General features: G+C 42.9%; 1 protein-coding gene across 1 annotated transcript in view; it reads right to left on the reverse strand.

Moving 5' to 3' along the window:
* Positions 1 to 20,586, reverse strand: part of LOC136587890 (protein-glutamine gamma-glutamyltransferase E-like) — a 49,498-nt gene that overhangs the window by 22,765 nt on the left and 6,147 nt on the right. Inside the window, exons 2-5 of the mRNA XM_066586697.1 lie at positions 12,780 to 12,953; positions 8,023 to 8,247; positions 3,044 to 3,162; positions 1,336 to 1,464 (exon numbers count right to left, since the gene is read on the reverse strand). Of these exons, the coding sequence (XP_066442794.1) occupies positions 1,336 to 1,464; positions 3,044 to 3,162; positions 8,023 to 8,247; positions 12,780 to 12,953 (647 nt within the window). The remainder of the gene's footprint in view (positions 1 to 1,335; positions 1,465 to 3,043; positions 3,163 to 8,022; positions 8,248 to 12,779; positions 12,954 to 20,586) is intronic.

The raw sequence follows: 20,586 nt of genomic DNA on the forward strand, positions 1-20,586 counted from the left end.
TTAACTACAGAATAGCTATTAGCAAAATAAAAAACAAAATTTTCTGCGCTCAATGAATGGTGCGTTTCCACAAATAGTAGTAGGTCAGAAATATAAGGGAGTTACACTTACTGGGAAGGAGGGGGGTATGATGACCATGAGCCCCCTCCTTGAAGTGATGTCTCCTTTTTCTCCTTTTTCTCAAGGTGCCTGTGAGCACAGAAACGCGTTGCCCGTTTTTTAGCGATTACTGGAATAAAAGTGTTATTACTTCATCTCTAAACGTGTGGAAACATCCATCTGGAGAAAAAGGAGACATCACTTCAAGGAGGGGGCTCATGGTCATCATACCCCCCTCCTACCCAGTAAGTGTAACTCCCTTATATTTCTGACCTACTACTATTTGTGGAAACGCACCATTCATTGAGCGCAGAAAATTTTGTTTTTTATTTTGCTAATAGCTATTCTGTATCCCATTTCTTTGGGATCACTCTCATATGAGAGACCCCAACTATTTCCGCAGCTCTCCCCCTTGTTTGGAGGATTGGAATTGTGTCGTTTTCCACTGAATGACGATCCTGTGGCGCTATCTGGTTATATCTTTTTATAGTTTAACTACAGCGCCTACTATGAAGTCGTCTGGAGGGAAGCCCTGTCTCCTCATTGATTCAGGGAAACACACCCCCTGCTTCCTCTGCACCCTGAACCAATGATTAGACAGAGGGTGTGCTGCAGACTACTTCAAATTAGGCACTGTAGCCAAACTATAGTCATAGATCACAGATACTAAGGATGGGGAAAGAATAATCAAAATCCACTTTTTTATGTTTTTAAACGGAACCTGACAGTTTATAGATTAATGTTGTAGAATGTGTTGGTGAAGGCAGATAAATGAAAAAAAAATCTGAGTCCGTTCCAGAACCTATCAAAGAAAACACATTTGCTAGAAGAACGATGCAAACAGGATATGTTCCAAAATTGCGATGCATTTTTACGTCCAATGTATCTGTGCCAGTGTCCTTTTTACATTAAAAAAATAAAAAGGGAATGAAAAGTGTGGTCTATAGAAACTCATACTGTGCTACATCACAATGCATACAGTGGACCTTGTGTAATTAGTCAAAACTCATAAAATGCAGTTGCAAAGATACTGGAACATTGAATAACCTGTACTGTACTCTTCTTCCATTAAATGTGGACAGATACACTACAACAATTTGCATGTGTTAAAAGCAGTTTGCGCCATCGGCATACCATGAAAACTAATGCCACATATCTCATGATATGGTGAGCCAAGAGGAAAGGTAAGGAAAGACAAACAGTATCTGTAGGTATAAAAATTGAAGGACGCCTTACCATGGCACTTAACACTCTTCCCACATGAACTGGGTCATTTCTCAGATTGATATCTTTGTTAGAATCTCTTTTATGCTGAATACTACTGTCTAGTAGTTTTAAAGTGACATCCAAAATTCCTTTTTGACACTAAAATGAGTAAAAAAATAAATTTTGCAAGAAAAACCATAGTACACACAAAGTCCAGAGAGCTCTACAGAACCATCAATCATTCTTGACACTAGAATAGAATTGATGCAAAATTAAAGGGGTTGTACAAGTTATTTGTGATCCACAGGATAAGGGTGGCTTCACACAAGCATGTGCGTACTTAGGTGAGCACCCCTGTATGCACAAAAACACGCATGTGTGAAGGTCGATGCATTGCCTTCAATGAAGCCTTCAATAGAGTCCGTGCATTGTCTTCAGGGAGCTCTTCCCGGAAAATTATTCCTTTTAATGTAAATAAAATATATATATACTTACCTGTCCACTGCTGCCCTGTCCCCCGCGAGGATGAAGAACACATTTGCAACATACGGCAGATGTTTTCTTCATCCCCATGGGGAATAAAGAATTCCCTGCTGCACCTGTCACAGATGTGACAGATGCAGCAGAAGGAATTCTTCATTCCCGTGGAGAAAGAATAGAAGATCCAGCTGCTGACACCCCTTAATTGTTTTTCAAGAAAGGGCTTTAAATATAAGCCCTTCACTTAAAAACAAGCCAAACTAGTGAAAAAAAAACAAAAAACATACTCACCTTTCTTCAGCTACCAGGGCTCAGCTGCATCCTGTCTGCGCTGTTCCCAGATCTGCACTGAAGTTCTTACAGCAGGCGGGGAATTAAAATACCCGCCTGCTAAAAGAGATGTTTCTGGTTGGCTGAGGCGCACAGCCAATCACAGGGAGCTCTCGCTGAATGAATTAAAGGGTCCATTGAAGGCAATGCGTGCATTCCCTATCGTGCACGCATGTCCTATCTTTGCAGGCGCCCACCTGTAAAACATGGACATGTGAACACACCATAGGGAATGCAGTGGTTGTAATAGACGCGTGTTTTTGTGCGCGCGTTTGCATGCTCACGCTCATGTGAAGGCACCCTAAGGGATAACTTGCTGAATAGTGATGGCCTCACCATTGAGGTACCCACTGATCTCAAGAACAGGAATTCAATGTCCCTTGTTCTCCTCACTGCAGGCTAACTGTAACCCCTGCAGTGCAGAGGAGACTGAATGGAGCACTGGCCGCGCTTTCTATTCACTTTTAGTGGGCTGGCAGGAGATAGTTGAGCAACATGCGTTCTGGTATTTCCATCAGCCCCATTGAAATGAATGGAGTGGCCATGCATGCTTCATTCTGACATCACTGCAGGGGATAAAGTGACCTCACAATGACAGTAGAGAAGGACACAAGACATCCCTTCTTGAGATCGGTGGGGGTCTTAATGGTGAGAACCCCACTGATGTAATGATTTGCATGCTTTAAAGCAGTTTGTGCAAATGGAATATCATGAATACTCTGACAATTTGACAAAATCTGGCAGTTTTCCTGATGATGCTTAACAGTACGTTTACAGCGCTTGGTCCTGGACTTTAATCCCAGATGATAGCAAAAATGGAGCAAAGAAGCAGAACCCCCCATGCAGGTGTGAAACCACTCTTAAAGCGTTAAGTCTCCGATTAAAGTTTGCTATATCCCTATCTGTCCTAGAAGGTGGTAAACTTTACCTGGCCAAAGTCCCAAGTCCTTGGCTTTATAGAGCTCGAATTTCCATAGAAAATGACTCCAGTTTCATTGAGAACATATTCATTCCTCTCTTCTTCACTTTCCATGTACACTGCATCACCTGTGTGGATAGCAGAGCATATACAGTATAAGGGCTCAGTCAGACGGCATTTTTACATGTGTTTATTTGTGCGTAAAAAAGATCGCATTATGAACGTAAAAAAAAAACATGACCATGTCCATTGCCACCCATATGTTCTATCTTTTGTAGGTGTGCATTTTATGCACATGTAAAAATCGGACATGTGACCGCTGCCCTTGAAAAGCATTGGTTCTATATAGATGGCAATCGCAAATGCAAGTAACATACGCACATAAAAACGCCCATCTGACTGAGGCCTAAACATGCAAAATGTCACAGTAATGAATAGAAACATTTTTAAACACTTAAGTGATTAAAAAGTCTTAATCTGATACATACGATTTTTTATGATGTATCATAATAACTGCTGTCAGTGTGATCACAGCATGTAAGAACTCCAGCCGTCACTCATCAGATCTTCGCAATGTGATCAATCAGTTGGTATGGTACCCAGAGATTTGACAATGACCTCTTAGTCTACTATCCATAGTGGCCTATGAAGCCATGTCAAAGGCAGGGTCTAATAGGCCAACGTAATGCACTGCAGTACTGAAGTATTCCAGCATTGTATAGGAACAATAGCTCCTAATGGCATTCAAATTCCGTGATGGGCCAAAAATAAAAAGTAATGAAAAGTTTGATAAAAATGGTAAAAATAACCCATGATAAGACCGTACATCTAATCACATTGCAACTCTAATCATTTTCATATCTGCCTGAAATGTAACTGCATGCCGAGTTTTGCAGCAAAACGACGACTCCTTCTTACTGCTTGATTTTTTTTTACGAAGAGTGTATAAATAAAGAAAAATAATAGAATTGCAGATTTAGATAGTTACTTCTAGAAAAAATGGAATAAAAAATGATCAAAATGTTGATCAAGATGTTCCCCAAAATAGGACCAATGAAGACTAGAGCTCATCCCATAAAGAAAAGCTAGAAAAATAAGTCCTCATAGAGTTCTAGCTTAAGTGTAAAAAACAAAATTTAAAAAAATCACAAAGCAAAAAAAAAAACTGTATAAAGTTGGTATCACCAGAATAATGTTATCACATTCTCAAAAAAATTCAAAATTCAAAAAATATTAGCGGAATTTCTTTTTCTTCACTTCTCCGCAAAAGTTAATAAAAGTTATACATTATATGTATCCCAAAAGTTGCAAAATTTTGCGCTAGTGCAGCTTGCAAAATTTTTTTTGCGAATTTACAACATTCAGCACCAGCCTCGCCATTTTTTCAAAAAGTAGGCAATGCTTGTCGAGAGGGGGTGTAGCCGGACTGATTTATGTATAATTAACGCCAGAAATGAATAAATTATACCAGACATGTACGCTTGGTCAGGAGCAGGGGTATATTTCAGTGAAGGTGGACGGAGTTGCGTATAATACATTAAGAGGCGCGTGCTGGAGGAAGTTACATTAAGCCCAGCGCAGGAAATGCTGGCCTTAGCAAATTTTCCCCTATGTCTCCATGATAATAGATTGCAAACAAATTCTGTGAAGTGTAATCCTGCAGCCATACTTTCTTCCATCTCCACTGCTTTGTGCTGTAGTACATTTGGAAGGTTAGCCCGAAGTAGAGCACATATAGAATAGAATATGACTGCAGGTTCAGACCATACAGGGTTTGTTTGCCGTCTTTCACTATAAAGATGCATAGTCAGCGGCGGAGCTGCAGAAGTTGAACGGTAGAAAATTTTTATTGGATACCTGCTACAAAGTTGCTTCAGTTTTCAATTTATATGCATTGTTTGTGAAGGTGGATGTAGTCGACAAAAAACAGTTGTCAACAGTTTTAAATCTGGTCATAGGCACCAATCACCAACCACATCAATGTTCAAATCCTAACTGACTAGAATAGAATAGTATAATTTATGTGCCTATGGAAACCCTGATGTGGGCATTCCTATAATAACTCTGAATCTTCAAAGAGCACTACACTGGAGCACATTTATAAAGGATTTTACGCACATTTCTGGCGTAAAAAAGTGTTAAATTTTGCACAATTTGTAGACCTGCGAAATTACCTTCAGTGTGTAAACTCAAGCCATTACTTTCAGGCCTCAGTCAGACGGGCGTTTTTTCGCACGACTTGCGCATGCGATCTGTGCATATATAGACCCAATGCTTCGCAATGGGATCGGTCACATGTCCGCTTTTTATTCGGATGTGCGATAAATTATAGGACCCGACGAATCGCAGAACGCGCCTATCTGCGTTCTGCGATTCCTTCTGTTCTATATGTGCGCTCAATGGGGCCGGCGGCAGCAGCGCTGACCCCATTGAGAACATATACTTAAAGATCATTCTCCTCTGCCACAGCTGTAACAGCTGTGGCAGAGAAGAACGATGTTCGCCCATTGAATTCAATGGAGGCGGCAATACAGCCGGTTCCATTGAAAGCAATGGGCTGCCGGCGAGCGTGGGATGAATTTTCGGGAAGGGCTTAAAAATATAAGCCCTTCCCTGAAAACCATTATAAAATAAAAAAAAAAAAAAATACTCACCTTTTCCCTGCAGACGGAGTTCAGCCGCCTCCAGCCGGCAGTTCTCCTGAACTGCTCTGTGTAGTATTCAGCAGGCGGGGATTTAAAATCCCCGCCTGCTGAATGGGCTGCCTCTGATTGGTCACAGCTCTCACCAATCAGAGGCAGCTCTCACTCACCCATTCATGAATTCATGAATTCTGATTGCTGAGAGCTGTGACCAATCAGAGGCAGCCCATTCAGCAGGCGGGGATACTAAATCCCCGCCTGCTGAATACTACACAGAGCAGTTCAGGAGAACTGCCGGCCGGACGCGGCTGAACTCCGTCTGCAGGGAAAAGGTGAGTATACTTTTTTTTTTTTATTTTACACATTTTAGGATGGTTTTCAGGGAAAATTCATCCCGTGCTCGCCGGCAGCCCATTGCTTTCAATGGAGCCGGCTGTATTGCCAGCTCCATTGAATTCAATGGGCAAACATCATTCTCCTCTGCCACAGCTGTGGCAGAGGATAGCGGGCAGCACTGGGCCGTTTCGCCGAAAATGCTGCTAGCTGCAGATTTCTCGGCGAATCGTCGGCCCCGGTCACGCGATTTGCGTATGCGCATCCGTCATGCGATCCGCAAATCGCGCGAAAAAACGCCCGTCTGACTGAGGCCTCAGTGTGTAGAACCAAGCCAATATCTTCTATATGTAGATTGCGCAAAAAGTTGCAACATTTCTGCTATCTGCACTGGCCCTGCCATCCCAGACCGACAGATTTATGTATAGTTTACACCAGAAACTGGGGTAAATTATACCAGAAATGTACGCCAGGTTGGAGTTGGTGTACATTTCTGTCTAGGTGCACTGAGCATGCGCTGAATACTTGAGGAGGTATGCACCACTTGATGCATTCAGCGCACTGTATGGGAAATTGTACTAAGCCCGCTGCAGGAAAAGCTGGGCTTTTTAAATGTCCCTATTAAGTATTAGCATAAAGACATAAGAATACAACACATGCTTGTGTTTGGCGCAGTGTCAGATCACAGTTTATGACAATATTGAAACCTGCTGATATAATGAGAAGTAAAACTCTGCAGCAGCTTTTTCTTACTAAAGCAATGCAATTATGTATAACTGCTGTCACTCGGTTCTCCACCTAAAACTTAATTACATACAGCACTGCCTATTGGCAGTATATTTTGTGTTCCCATGACCCTGCCCTATACAGCATGCTATCTGGAGAGAAGTTGGCACTTGCTTATCGCTCTGGGCATATTGCGTATTTCACAGAAAATGGCAGGCTTGGCTGAACTGGCTTAATGCTATAGCCATGCCATTCATATAAGAGGTGAATGTTGACTATGAAGATGTGTGAGGGCTGACTGATATGCTACAAGCAGATCACCATGAAAATGAGCCAAAGGCTACCAGACGTGTGTCTAAAACAACAGTTGGGGGAAGCCTATTCCGAAGCAGATGGATGGTCACTGCACCTATGCTAACAAAGTTTCATTGGAAGAAATTTGCACGGTAGTATTGGAATTGGATCACCACTAATTGGCAAAGCATCAGAAAACAAACACCCTACAACCATTGCTGGAAGAACACAAGCTGGTGGCGGCAGCGTTATGGTCTGAGAAATGTGTGTGTGACATTCTGTGGGCCCGCTCATCCATGTGGAAGGCACTCTGAACCGATTTGGTTCTGAATCTATCCTTGCAGATCACCTACACCCATACATGCTGCTTGTCTTCCATGGGGCAAATGGGATCTTCCAGCATGACAGTGTGACATGTCACATGGCTAGAAATGTCTGACAGTGGTTGTAAGAGCACAATCAAGACTTCTATATACTTCCCTGGCCCCATTCTTCACAGGACTTGAATCGAATCAAGCATCTGTAGGACCACCTCGATCACTGTGTTCACTCTATGGATCCTCCTTCACATACCCTCCAGCAACTGTGGGATACACTGCAATGAGTATGGCTCCAGATACCTTAGACTACCTACCAACATCTTATTGAGTCACTCCCAGCCCGTTTAGCTGCTATCCATACAGCACATGGCAGTTACTCTGCATATTAGCTGGTGGTCATGATAATGGGACTTGACTCTGTATATTCACCTAAATAAGCTACAGACCATAAGTATACCGTCAGGAGGATGAGCTGCGATCTCCTCTATTATATCTGTGTGACAGGAGCTGAGTGATCATCATTAATAACCGAGGTAATGGTAGCTCACTTATATCTACTGGGGCATACATAATGAATGGATAAGAAAATCACCGGAATGGCCATTTAATACCATATACTGTATATATTTCACTATATCAATTTAGCTAAATGCATTTAGATTAAACACAGTACCTTTAGCCCAAGGGTTAAAAAGAATGTATACTTTTCCCAGACTTTTTGAATCTGTACTCCATCCACTGGCAAAACTCAGTGTCATATTATATGATCCAATGACTGCATTCAATGGGGAATGGATAGTGATTGCCAAGATGTTATTTTTCTGGGTACCGCTTACAAACCAAGGTGTTTTATTGGTAGGACTTGGAATTTCAATAGGTAAATCTATTTTAATGGGTCCTAGAAAAAGAGAATAATGCAAAATACAGTTAAAGTGGTATTCCAGGTGCAGACTAACATTTTAAAATCTAATGTACATCATCAAATTAAGTCATTTTATAATAGGTTTACTCTACCTGGTCTTGCTACTTTCTTCATTTTCTATCTAAGTCACATGACCCTCCACCTGTAAAATGTCTCCACTTCCTCTGACACCTTGCCCACATTTGCTACTTCCTCTCCTGTCCATACCTCCCAACTTCCTGCTGTGAGTAGTGAAGGATGGGAGGACAGAAGCGGTGCAGTCCTGATTGCGGGAAGGTCCTGTCTGCCTGCTTCATCGGGCTTTTTCTGGCACTCGCAGTGGGAGGGAGGCTGGTGCTGGTAAGTTCAGGACCTGTAAGCTGTGGGCGGAGCTACAGTGCTGAATGGTAAACAAGCTCTATGCATGCTAGAAGTTGTAGGTAACAGTCTGTTGCTGTGTTTACTGCAGAAGTGATGCAAATAAATACAGCAGCAGATTGGCAGCTGCACAGGATGAAGATGGTCCAGAGCAGCTGATAAAAGGTACAGGTTGCCGCTTCTTAGCTGCACCTCCTAGATTTCAACATTTTGAGAGTTCCCATTTTATGCCCAGAAAACTTGTGTGATTGTTTGATCACTTCTACAGTATGCTGCTATATTTCAGTATTACAGCACATTGTATTTTGCATGTTCTCATACTAAGCCCTGCCACAAGCTGGGCTTAATAGGGTTAAATAAATGCAGCCTTGAGAGTTTTAACTAGGCCCAGGGTTACCATGACAACCATCAGCACCCCACAATTGCATCAAGAGGAGCTGATCGTAAGTCAGGGGGGTCATTCCCCTCCAGCTGATATTTTATATGTTGTGGTCTGGATTGACCACTAATGAAAAGCCATGATCAAACCCTAGGTATAACTGTGGCCGTTTGTAGTGGGTATCAGCTGTCAGAAATAGCTGGCACTCACCAGGTATGAAGTGGGCTTGGCTCCTAGCCTTCTTCAAACCCATCCTGCACCTTTGTCACATACATGAGGGAGGGGATTATTGTGTAGATTCAAGGCATTACCTTCAATGTGTAGACCTGACTATGACTACTGTCAATGTGTTGACCAAAGTCATTACATACCATGTATATTCTTAAGCCATTACCTTTGATGTTTTGACTCTGCCTATTAAATGTGTAGATCAGAGACATTACCTTCCATTTTAAACCCAAGCCAATAGTGCCAGTTTGTAGACCCAAGCCATTACCTTCAATGTGTAGACCTGACCATCATTACCCTTAATGCGTTGACCAAAGCCATTACTTAACTTGTATATTCTTAAGCCATTACCTTCACTGTGTAGAATTAAAGGAGTTGTCCGGCCACACAGGGTAAAAATTTTTATAATGCTGCTGCTTCCCTTTCAGTAAGGATAGTAACAGACAGCATACAGGGGCTCAAACCGGCCAGTAGATCAGCTGCAATGTCAGTTTATTACCTTAGACTGATCTTCTCTGCAGTTTTCAAAGATGGCGCCTCTGTGCTGCCTTCTCACATACCCTGCGCCCCCCCCCCCTCTTCTGTGTGCGCGCTCCCGATGGTAGTAAGACATGAAAAGGCAGGATTTCCCTCAGCTCACGTCCTAGCCCCGCCCACGACACGCCCACCTCTATTGAACTGCTCTACAGTCTCTCCCCGCCCAGGCCCCACCCCCTGCTAAAGTAAAGTAAAACATTTCCCCACACACACATGCCCTCATAGTGCCCCTCTCACAATGACCCCCCCCCACACTTCTGTCAGCCGGGTCAATGCACATACACATCACTGCACCCCCCCCCCTTCCCCTGCACACATCCATCCATCCATCCATCGATCTCTCCCACTCCACACCCCCCCCTTCCCCCGGGACGTCTGTCAGCCGGTCCGTGCACATACACACACATCACTGCACCCCCCCCCTTCCCCTGCACACATCCATCCATCCATCCATCGATCTTTCCCACTCCACACCCCCCCCCTTCCCCCGGGACTTCTGACAGCCGGTCCGTGCACACCACACACACATCACTGCACACCCCCCCCCCCGTGCACACATCCATCCATCCATCCATCTCTCCAACATTTCTCCCCTACTCCCCTTCTCCCCTTTCACATACTTTTAAAGTCCCGACGGTGTCTTCTTGGCTCTTGTCCAAGCAGCAGCGGCAGGCAGTCACTCACTCCGCTCTGGTATATGAAACCAGGAAGTGAGTGTACTGCGCATGCGCCGACCGGCGGCGCGCGTCCCCTGCGATGATGAGGTAAAGAGCGCGGTCCCGTCAGAAGAAAGAAGGACTGCGCATGCGCGGAAGGGAAGAGGAGCGTTCCAGCGCCGACGAGAGCTGCTGCCGGCCCGACAAGAAATGCAGAAGATTTCTTGTCGTAACCTGGGACGACCGAGGGTCAACACAGGGGGGGGGCACCCCTAAAGGTAAGTCCAAAACTTCTGTTTGCTTCATTTTCCATGCACAATGTATATTACAAAGTGCATGGAAATGGGCAAACAGAAGTAATGAGCTATGATGTTTCTGGCCGGACAACCCCTTTAAGCCATTACCTTCAATATGTAGACTTGACAATCATTATCCTCAATAGATTGAATTAAGGCATTACCTTTCATGTATATTCCTAAGCCATTACCTTAAGAATATAGACTGCTCATTCAATTTGCAGACCTGGGACAATACCTTCACTGTGTAAACTCAAGCCATTACTTTCAGTGTGTAGAGATAAGCTAATATCTGGGTACTATCAGGGTACTATAGATGGGTACTGTTGTACCTTGACGCCACCAGAGGCTAGGGGCTTGACAGGGCTTGCATGGAGGAACGCCCCTGTCACACCCCTAGCTCCTGATTTGCTGAATTCTTGAAGGTCCTAGCAGTGTCTGTATTGATTTTTGGCTGGCATGGAGGGTTAGGGTTACATTCTTGTTAGGCTTACATTATTAGCTCTAAATGCTTCCATGTTACAGTTGTGTGCAGTGTGCCACCTCTCTGTTCCGTCCTGGCCGCCGGCTCTCTGCCGCTGACAGGTGGGTGCCCTGCTCATTGTGTCTTTCGCTCTGTGCCACTCCCACCATTGCCGCTGTCCTCCCTGACAAACTGCCGTGTCAGGACTGCACTTGGGGGATTAAACACACTCCCAGCCAATCAGAAGCTAGGAGCGTTACGAAATTTGAAGACTGCTGTATTATGTCGCCACCCTTAACTTCCAGTGGCGACATAATACAACAGTACCATGTAGATTAGTGAATATCAATATGTTGACTGAAGCCATTAAATATCTGTATATTCCCAAGCCATTATCTTTAGAGCGTTACCACTAATGTGTAAAATTTAACCATTACTTTCAATCTGTAGTAGATAAGGCCATACCTTCTGTTTTTAAATTCAGGACATCAATGTATAGACTCACACTATTACACTCTATGCGTAGATCCAGGCCATAACCTTCTATATGCAGATCCACACCATTACATTCTATGTGTAGATTCAGGCTGTTACTTTCAGGGCAAAAGCACATGTTCTGATATGTTCACTGCTACAGAGTGTATTAGAGCATGAACCAGGTACATTTTTTTTACCATTCAAACTCTGTGCCATTGCATGCAACTTTGAAAAAAAAAAGCAGGAAGAAAGCTGAGAGCGAGGTTGCGTCATCGCGTCCAGTGCTCTCAGCGTCCTCTTGGAGCAACAGAACACAGAGTCATGCTGTAAACTCGGTGAATATATGTCGCTCTATATATATTTGTAATGTACCACTATTTTTTATGCTTGACAAAGACCATTAGGTGACCGAAACGCGTTGCATCTGCTGTTCGACCTCCTGTGTGAGGGACAACATTTGTATATTTGTAAGCGTGACATTTGGAATAAAGAAGATTCTATTACTTCTTGGTAAGATTACATCATCTCCACGAAGGATTATCTATACTGATTAACAGGCCATCCTGGGACCCCAAGGGAGGAGGTGATACCCCAATTTGATCTATTGGAGAACCTCCCCCTTCAGAGTGAGTAACCAGATTATTGTCATTGTTCTCTTATTTGAGCGCACAGTAAGACCCTCTAACCTACATATGAGAAAGATAGGACAAGTCCTATGTTTTCTTGCGTGTAGTATTAATGCGCGAGAGTCCTGATAGTGGAAACGAAACCATTGAAATCAATGGTTTTGTTTTGTCCCGTCATGCGCCCGTGATTTTCATAGCCGCATAACGGGACTAAAACACGCCCATGCGTTGAAGCCCTCGATTTGTATTCTCAAACTATTACCATTGGTGAGTAGACCCAGGACATTACTGTGTAACCTTCAATGGATATGCCCAAGTAATTACCTTTTATGTCTAGAGTCAGGGCATATGAAGACAAATGGTGACTATTAAACGCTGATGATAAAACTGGATTGTAGTTGCTACATTTCAAACTATGTGATGTAAATACACATCATTTTACTAAATTGAACATTTCTTAGAAAATCACTATTAATATTTGGTATTTACCTGTACTCATTTGTAACTTGAGGTTGTCTGAAGACTGTACAGGTCTGTTCAACGTGACTTCAATAGTGAATGGTTCACCTCTCCTCACAATGAGATAGTTGTCTATGTAGTTACTGGTTCGGTGTGCAAATGCATTTGAGTTTTGCTTGAGATTTGTGCTTTCCAGCTGTAATGCTAAAAAAAGCAACAGTAATACATAACATCAGAGTGGATCTGTACATTAACTGTAGGATCTAGAAGCCATGCCAGTCAGTAAAAAAATAGCTCTAAGACCAATCAACCCTTCCTACCTCATAAGGAAATAATGTTAGTGCCTTTGTCAGATAGCAATAGACACCTCCTTAGGTTGGAGACACTTGGGGAAAAAAGCCAGATAATGCACTACAGTCCTAATGGATCCAAGAATGTAACCATCAAGGCATAATAAAGTCCAGATGTCTAATGAAAGGATTTACTAAAGCTGTCTGCATCTAACGCGTTTTGAATGCGCTACTCTTACATCAGATTGTAAAACACATCAGACTTGTTTTGAAAAGTATATATGTTGCATATCAAAACCATCTTTTGGATCCAACCTTACAAACTAAAAAGATTTGGATGAAATATTAGCACATTCCTTCACCGTGTCCTATCATGTACCCACGATTTACATAAAACCAGTTGTGCATCACTTATACACTATACGCTAGACAATATATGCTCTTGTTTCACTGGAAGGAATATACTTCTTTTGTTCATTCAGTTCTATGCTTCTGACTGGAAGATCTGCCACATGGCACCACGGTATGGCACCATATTCTCCCACAGAAAAAAGGCCATCATTCCCGCTGATCTTGGGAATCTGAACGATATATCAGCCCATGTAAAATGGCCCTGACATATCTATGTTGTGGCATTCAATTTTCCCAGACCTCACTGACTATAATGTGGTCTGACTATAATGTGGTTTGTTGGACTTCTGTCATTTTACCGGACAAACATTTTGTGCCAGATCTGAACTGGGGGGTTCAAAAAGAGTATTCAATGCAGAAGTAAACAAAGCCTAAGAAAACATTTAAATAAACTCTTGTGTTGATTCACATTTTTGTGTGCCATGGTCAAACAGGGGGTGAACAAAAATATCGAAACACCTTATACATGCACAGGATTTTAATCATTAGCACTAAGCTGCCATTTTAACCTCTGCTTGGCTGAGAGCTTTTCCACCAAATTTGTGTTTACTTCCCCTCTTGCCCTGCTCTGGGTGGTTTTGGGAGGCAGCTGGTAACAGCAGTTTAGTGGCTCAAACCTCTTACCAATGGAACCTTGTTGCTGAGGCAGATGTTCACTTCTGCCTGGCAGCATCTGTGTTATATTACCTCCACCTAAAATTGGTCTCTACATGTCTTATTGAAATATAATTAATAATCCCATGTAACTTAAGGCATGTATTTCATACGGTGTTTACATATTTCTGTCCGTCCCCTGTATTTGTACAAAGCCTTTCAGCACCTCTCACTATATTATGCAATGATGGGAATTGCTGTGTTATGTTTCCACCTGTCATAGAATAATACAGTGTGTACTGCAATTACTGTAATTAAAAAAGTAATAAGACACATTTGTCATTTCTCTTCTACTTTGAAGGTCGCTTAAGCATAAAGACGCTCTTTCTGTCATTGCAAGGAATGTGAGATCTGTCACATTTTCAAGAATGACCTAGGTTGTGTTGTATGATGGGATGAAAACTATGAGTGGTATTAGGAATGCCTCTCTTCTGTGTCTCTAGAACCACTACCTTACAAAACTTTATTCAGCCATACTTGGTTACATTTATTTTGAGAAAAATCTGACTAAAAACACCGGCTGAGATGGGGAATGGGATTGGGAATTATCTATCTCTTACTGGAATATTAATCTGATTTTTAAGAAATAGTACTTACGGTGATAAATTATACATGCTATAAACAATACCAAAATGATCTAATGCACATACTGTACATATGGTGCAGTTTGCTATCACATTTTTATATCATATAACTACATGCTGTGCCTCACACTCACTCATCATCACCATAGCATCTACAGGGCAGGCCACAGAAAAGTAGGCCGGCACCATACGCTAATGAAAGCTGTCTAACAGAAAATTTATTTGTTGCCCATAGGAACCAATCACAGCTTTCATCTCCTTAAAGGTGGATACCTACTTGCGATTTTTTTCCCTGCAATGCGACAGCGATGATTATGAAACCAATGATTTTCAATGGTTTTATACTCATTTGCGATGTTTCAGTAGAGCTTTGCATCGCAGAGAAGAAATCTGCGATATCGCTCAGCGCTAGCCCCATAGAAAACATAGGGAGTATATCGCGGACTTCTGCCACAGCTGTGACAGCTGAGGAATAGCTAAGCGCTGCCTGTAATTGGCTGAGCGCTCAGCCAATCAGCACAGCTCTTTCAGGAGGCGGGGATTTTTAAATCCCCACCTGCTGAAAGTACTGGACAGCAGTGCAAGGGAGCCAGCCGGAGGACGCGCCTGAGCGGCGGAGATTGAAGTAAAGAATTTTTTTGTTTTTTTTCACCAGCTAGGGATGATTTTCAAGGAAGGGCTTATATTTCAAGCCCTTCCCCGAAAATTATGCTGCGGAGGTTGCCTAAAAACCACTGCTTTCAATGGGGCCGGTAGCAGCAGTGCCGACCCCATTGAAAGCAATGGGATAGTATTCTGGACTTCTGCCACAGCTATGGCAGAGGTCCGCCATATATTCCTTATGCTTTCAATAGGGCTGGCGCTACTGCTACTGCTTACTGCTGTCGGCCCCATTGAAAGCATTTGCGATATTGCAGCGTTTTTTTTTCGTTGCGAGGCAAGTGTTTTCACTCCCTCTCACAGCTCAAGAAAAAAAAAACGCTAGTGGGTGTCCAGCCTTACTTCTAAGGTAAAATGAAAGCTGCGCTATGACTCGTTGCTATGGAAAACAAAGATTTTCTTTTAGACTGCTTTCATAAGAGTGTAGTGCTAGGATACATTTCCACGGTCCATCCTGTACCACAAACTTCGGTCCAAAAATCAGACGGAAATAACACCAATTCATTTGAATGGTGAATGTACATGGGAACATTGGAATTTCCTATTCTTGTCCAATTTTCAGCAGAACATAGTACATGTTAATGTGTGGTCCCCGCACATAAGACAGCACATGTTTGTGTACTGCCTAATTTTAATTGCACCTGACAATTCTCAGTGCAACTTTTTTAACACCCATGTACATGTATCCTTACCAGGAAATATTTTAATTAGATGCGCTAAGACTAAGGGCTCTTTCACAAGAGCATGTGTAATACCCAGAGACTAGAACCCATTGATTTCAATGGGTTCTCTCACATTATGCAATTCTGAGCGTGCATTTTGCGCACATGAAAGAAAAGACACAATGTGCACTATTTTGGTGCATATAGGGACCTCGTTTGATTTAATAGCCATTTAAATAAGGGTTAGGATTGAACCCTCGGCTCATATAAACTAGCGGTGTCTGTACAAATACACACAGTATTTGCGTAGGGACGCTCACAAAAAAGACTCCTTCAGTGCGCAAATGCGTTGCGCAGGAGCAAGCGGTTTTTGCCCTTACACTCGTTGGAAGGAGCCCAAATAGAAAAACCCGCAGAGGGTTTAAAAAATTCCTCCAGTGTCTACGAAAGTAGGCTAGTGGGGCAACACACAAAGGGACCTCCACGTTGGTTTGTTCAGAGTATTTTATGTATTCAAAATAGCCAACGACTTTTCAGGCTACTTGTTATTCCTAATTTTCTTGAATGATTTTGCTGAGCATGGAGTTTTATATACATAGATTGCAGTCACCGCCCTGGAACCGGCTTTCTACTAGTAGAAATAATATTTAGTACAAGAGCCTAATAGCTTCTTATATAACCATAGACTCCAACCTATGGCTTTCTAGGTGTTGCAAAACTATAACTCCCAGCATTGTCTGATATATAGTAGAAGTTACAATTAAGGCCGCCTGCAGACGAGCGGGTCGGATCCGGCAGCGAGAATTCTCGCCGCGCGATCCGACCCGAGAGCCTACAGGGACGAGCGCGTACTCACCCGCGCCTGGCGGCCCCGGCTCTTTCATGTGCCGGCTGCCGCGCAGACCGGAGCCGGCGGCCGGGTGAGTGCGTTCCCCGCAGAAAATTAGGACATGCCACGGTTTGTTTGCCGCGCGAGATTTCGCGCGGCCAAACCGCGGCCGTCTGCATAGGAGTGCGTATTTTAATGCACTCCTATGCAAACTTTCAGCGGCGGAGATCCCGCGGGAAATCTCGCGGCAGGATTTCCGCTCGTGTGCAGGCGGCCTATAGGTGACTAACTACCAGAGGCTGTCAGAGTCTCTCTTTTTTGTTATACTAAAGGGTCAGATAAGAACAAATGGAAGAAGGATAAAATACTTACCCAACTTAAAGGGTTTTTTCAGCACTAAGCTATTGATGATCTATCCTCAGAATAGGCCATCAATAGTTGATCTGCGGGAGCCTGCTACTTGGGATCCCTAACTGATTAGGTGTTTGAAGAGACCATGGCCTCTTTTCAGGCCAATGGTGTCATGTTCATCAGTCACATGGCCTGAGAGCAGGTCAGTACCATTGTAGTGAAAGGGACTGAGCTGCAATACCAGGCACCACCACTATATAATGTATGGCACTGTGCCTGGTATAGACTGATTAAAGTTACTGCTGTCACTTTAATCAGCTGATCATCATGGACCCTGAGCAGCGAACCTCCCCGATGAACAATTGATGACCTATAGGATAGGTCATCAATAATTTAGTACTGCAAAATCCCTTTGACCTTTCTAGCATTGAGTAACAGCAGTATATTATAATAAGTCAAGGGCACAATAATTATATGTTGATTACGATCCTCAACACAAAGTAGTTTTTACTGGCATGTGATTCTGTACACCATAAACTGAACAACATAATAATGCCATAACAAATAAACCCAAAGTGTGACTGATATATAATTATAGATATGAAAAACCTATGACAATTTCAGCTGCTCTAATGACTTACAATTAAATAACAGTTCATTTAAAAGTAAGGATCACTGTCATTTTCTCAACAGCTGATATTATTTATAGGAATTTTTCATTTCTGGCAATGCCTTTTTTTCTAGAAAGAGCTCCAGAAAACTACAGAGGAACTTGGCATGTGCCAGGTGTTCTATATCCCCATTTGGATAAAAATCCATGGCTGTCCTTCAGAGAGAGAAGCTGTCCTTGTAGCCACTCTCTGCTCAAGCTAATAAATCGGTCATGAATAAGTGACTATTGATTCAAAAAGGCCTAAAAGGATATTTGAACATAGGTTTTCTTAACCTGGCAATCCATTTAGGCTACTTTCGTTCAAGGAGCAGTATGGTGCCCCTCACAGACATCACCAACACATCAAAGCAAGATGTGATAGTGTCTGCAATAGACCAACATATACATGTATTTCAGCATCAAAACAAGAGAAAGACCAAAACACTGCAATGCTATCCCTAACCAACACTGGCTTGGTGGACCCTGCCTAAAAGCAGCATAATCGTCCAAATAAGGACGGCCCCACTTCTTGAACTTATGGGACATAGCTTAACCTAGATGGAGGTTAGGAAAGAATATATAGCAGATGGAAATGCAAACATGGCTAGGAAATGGATCTTAGCTAACAGAAGTCCTTTGCCACACCATACACCACAGACAGGACAGGGTACAGGTGTGCGACAAACCTTCAAACGGAAAATGAATATGCAGAACTTGGCTCAGGTATCAAACAACCCTTTAAACACAGGAGGACAAACAGAACAGGACATAGTTCAGGTGTCCCACAACCATTCGGACAGAGGGGAAACATACAGTACTTGATTCAGCCATCTGGTAATCCTTTGGATAGAGGGAGAACGGACTGGATATGGTTCAAGTGTCCAACAACCCATTAATCAGAGAGGACTCAGGCTTCTGCCCATCGATGGATAGACAAACAGGGCCAGACCCAGGCATCTGATCACTATCAGATGGATGTAAGTAACAAGACAGTACTCAGACCAAATATGGATAATAGATCCAGGCAGAGATCTGCACTACATGCATGCACACAGAAGGATAACCAGCGCCCATGTAGGGGCGGAAGTGGAATAAATACATCTCTATTATGGCTGACTGACCAGCAAGGTGAAATACCTCCTTGTGGACCAATCAGTCCACACCCCACAGCAGATATTGAAGCAGGGAAGGGAAGAGGGGAACATAAAACACTGTGGGATTCTCAACAGAGGACACCAAAAGGAGTATCTGCTCTGACAGGAAAGACAGAGGGAATCCTGACAGATGACTTCTAAGGGAACTTCTGCAATGACAAGAGAGAGGCACTTATTAGTGTTAAGTGCCAAATGACAGGGCTCGTGCCCCAAAGGCGTGATCGCATGGACCGGGCTTATCGTCGCTAAAGTACCTTGGCTCCACCTGCAGTTTGCATATGGCAAGCTGCAACACTTTAGCTCTGTTTTCAAGTTAGTGAGATACTGGCAGCATATCGTTTAACTTCCTTCTCTTTAAAAGTGTTTTCCCGGAGAATTCATGCCAATTGGACTTGGCCAGCCGACATCCAACAATCATTTAACTTTGTTTCAACTTCCAGCAATTACCAGAAGGGTCTGTACTGGATCTGACATTGGCTGTGGTTTTCCAGTACAATGCTTCTTCGAAAGGGTACTTTTTATTCTGGCAGCGCCTACGATGTGATTCAAGCAATGGAGATGATTTGCAGGAAAATTGTGGCAAACTATTATTATTTAGGATAAAGGGGTTGTGCTCCCTGGTGTGTACAACACAACTTGTTATTAGACAATGATACTTACAGGGGGTGGACAAAAATATGGAAACACTGTACAAAATGCATGCCTTAAATTACATGGGATTATAAAACATTTTTCAATAAAACTTGTAGAGACCAATTTTAAGTGGAGGTAATATGACACAGATCCTGACAGGCAGAAGTGAACATCTGCCTGAGCAACAAGTTCCATTGGTCAGGGGGTTGAGCTACTCAGCTGCTGTTACCAACTGCCTCTCCAAACCACCCAGAGCAGGGCAAGTAGTGAAGTAAATTCAAATTTAGCAGGAAAGCTCTCTGTGTAGCAAGGGACAGAAGGACATCTCAGTGTTAATGATTAAAATCCCATGCATTTCATACGGTGTTTCCATATTTTTGTCTACCCCCTGTAATTCTTACGCATAGTACCACACCCACCTGCTGAATGTAAAGATTAAGTTGATGCTATTTTTAAAATATCAGTATTAAACAATACAGAAGAAAATCTTGCAGTCTTGCATTGCTTATTAAGCTGAGCATTACTACTACAATGTCATCTGGGTGCGTCCTTGACATGTCTGGATGTATTGGAAGGGAAAGTAAGAATTATTTCTTAGTTAGGACTGGATTATTATTGCTGGGCACACTCCTTACATTAAAGATTATATAACCAGGGAGATCAAACACTACATTTGCTTTAATATGCCGACACTTGGGAAGTAGCGACATGTACTGCAGCTGTGACAACTGTTGCCATCCAAGAACCCTGGGGCCCAGCTGAAGTGAATGTTGCAATTACTTAGGGTTGCTTGTATCTATCTCCTTGGCTTAAGGAGTACCAAAACTTGTTAAACACTTACAGGTTTTCAAATATGGGAGTTGACATAAAGTCATGGGAAAGACAAGGCAATGATTTCCCACACATGTTGCACTGAAGACCAAAAGCTAGGTATCATCTAGAACAGGGGTGGGCAAT

This window comes from Eleutherodactylus coqui, chromosome 13 (assembly GCF_035609145.1).
Source record: "Eleutherodactylus coqui strain aEleCoq1 chromosome 13, aEleCoq1.hap1, whole genome shotgun sequence".
Taxonomy (NCBI): Eukaryota; Metazoa; Chordata; class Amphibia; order Anura; family Eleutherodactylidae; genus Eleutherodactylus; species Eleutherodactylus coqui.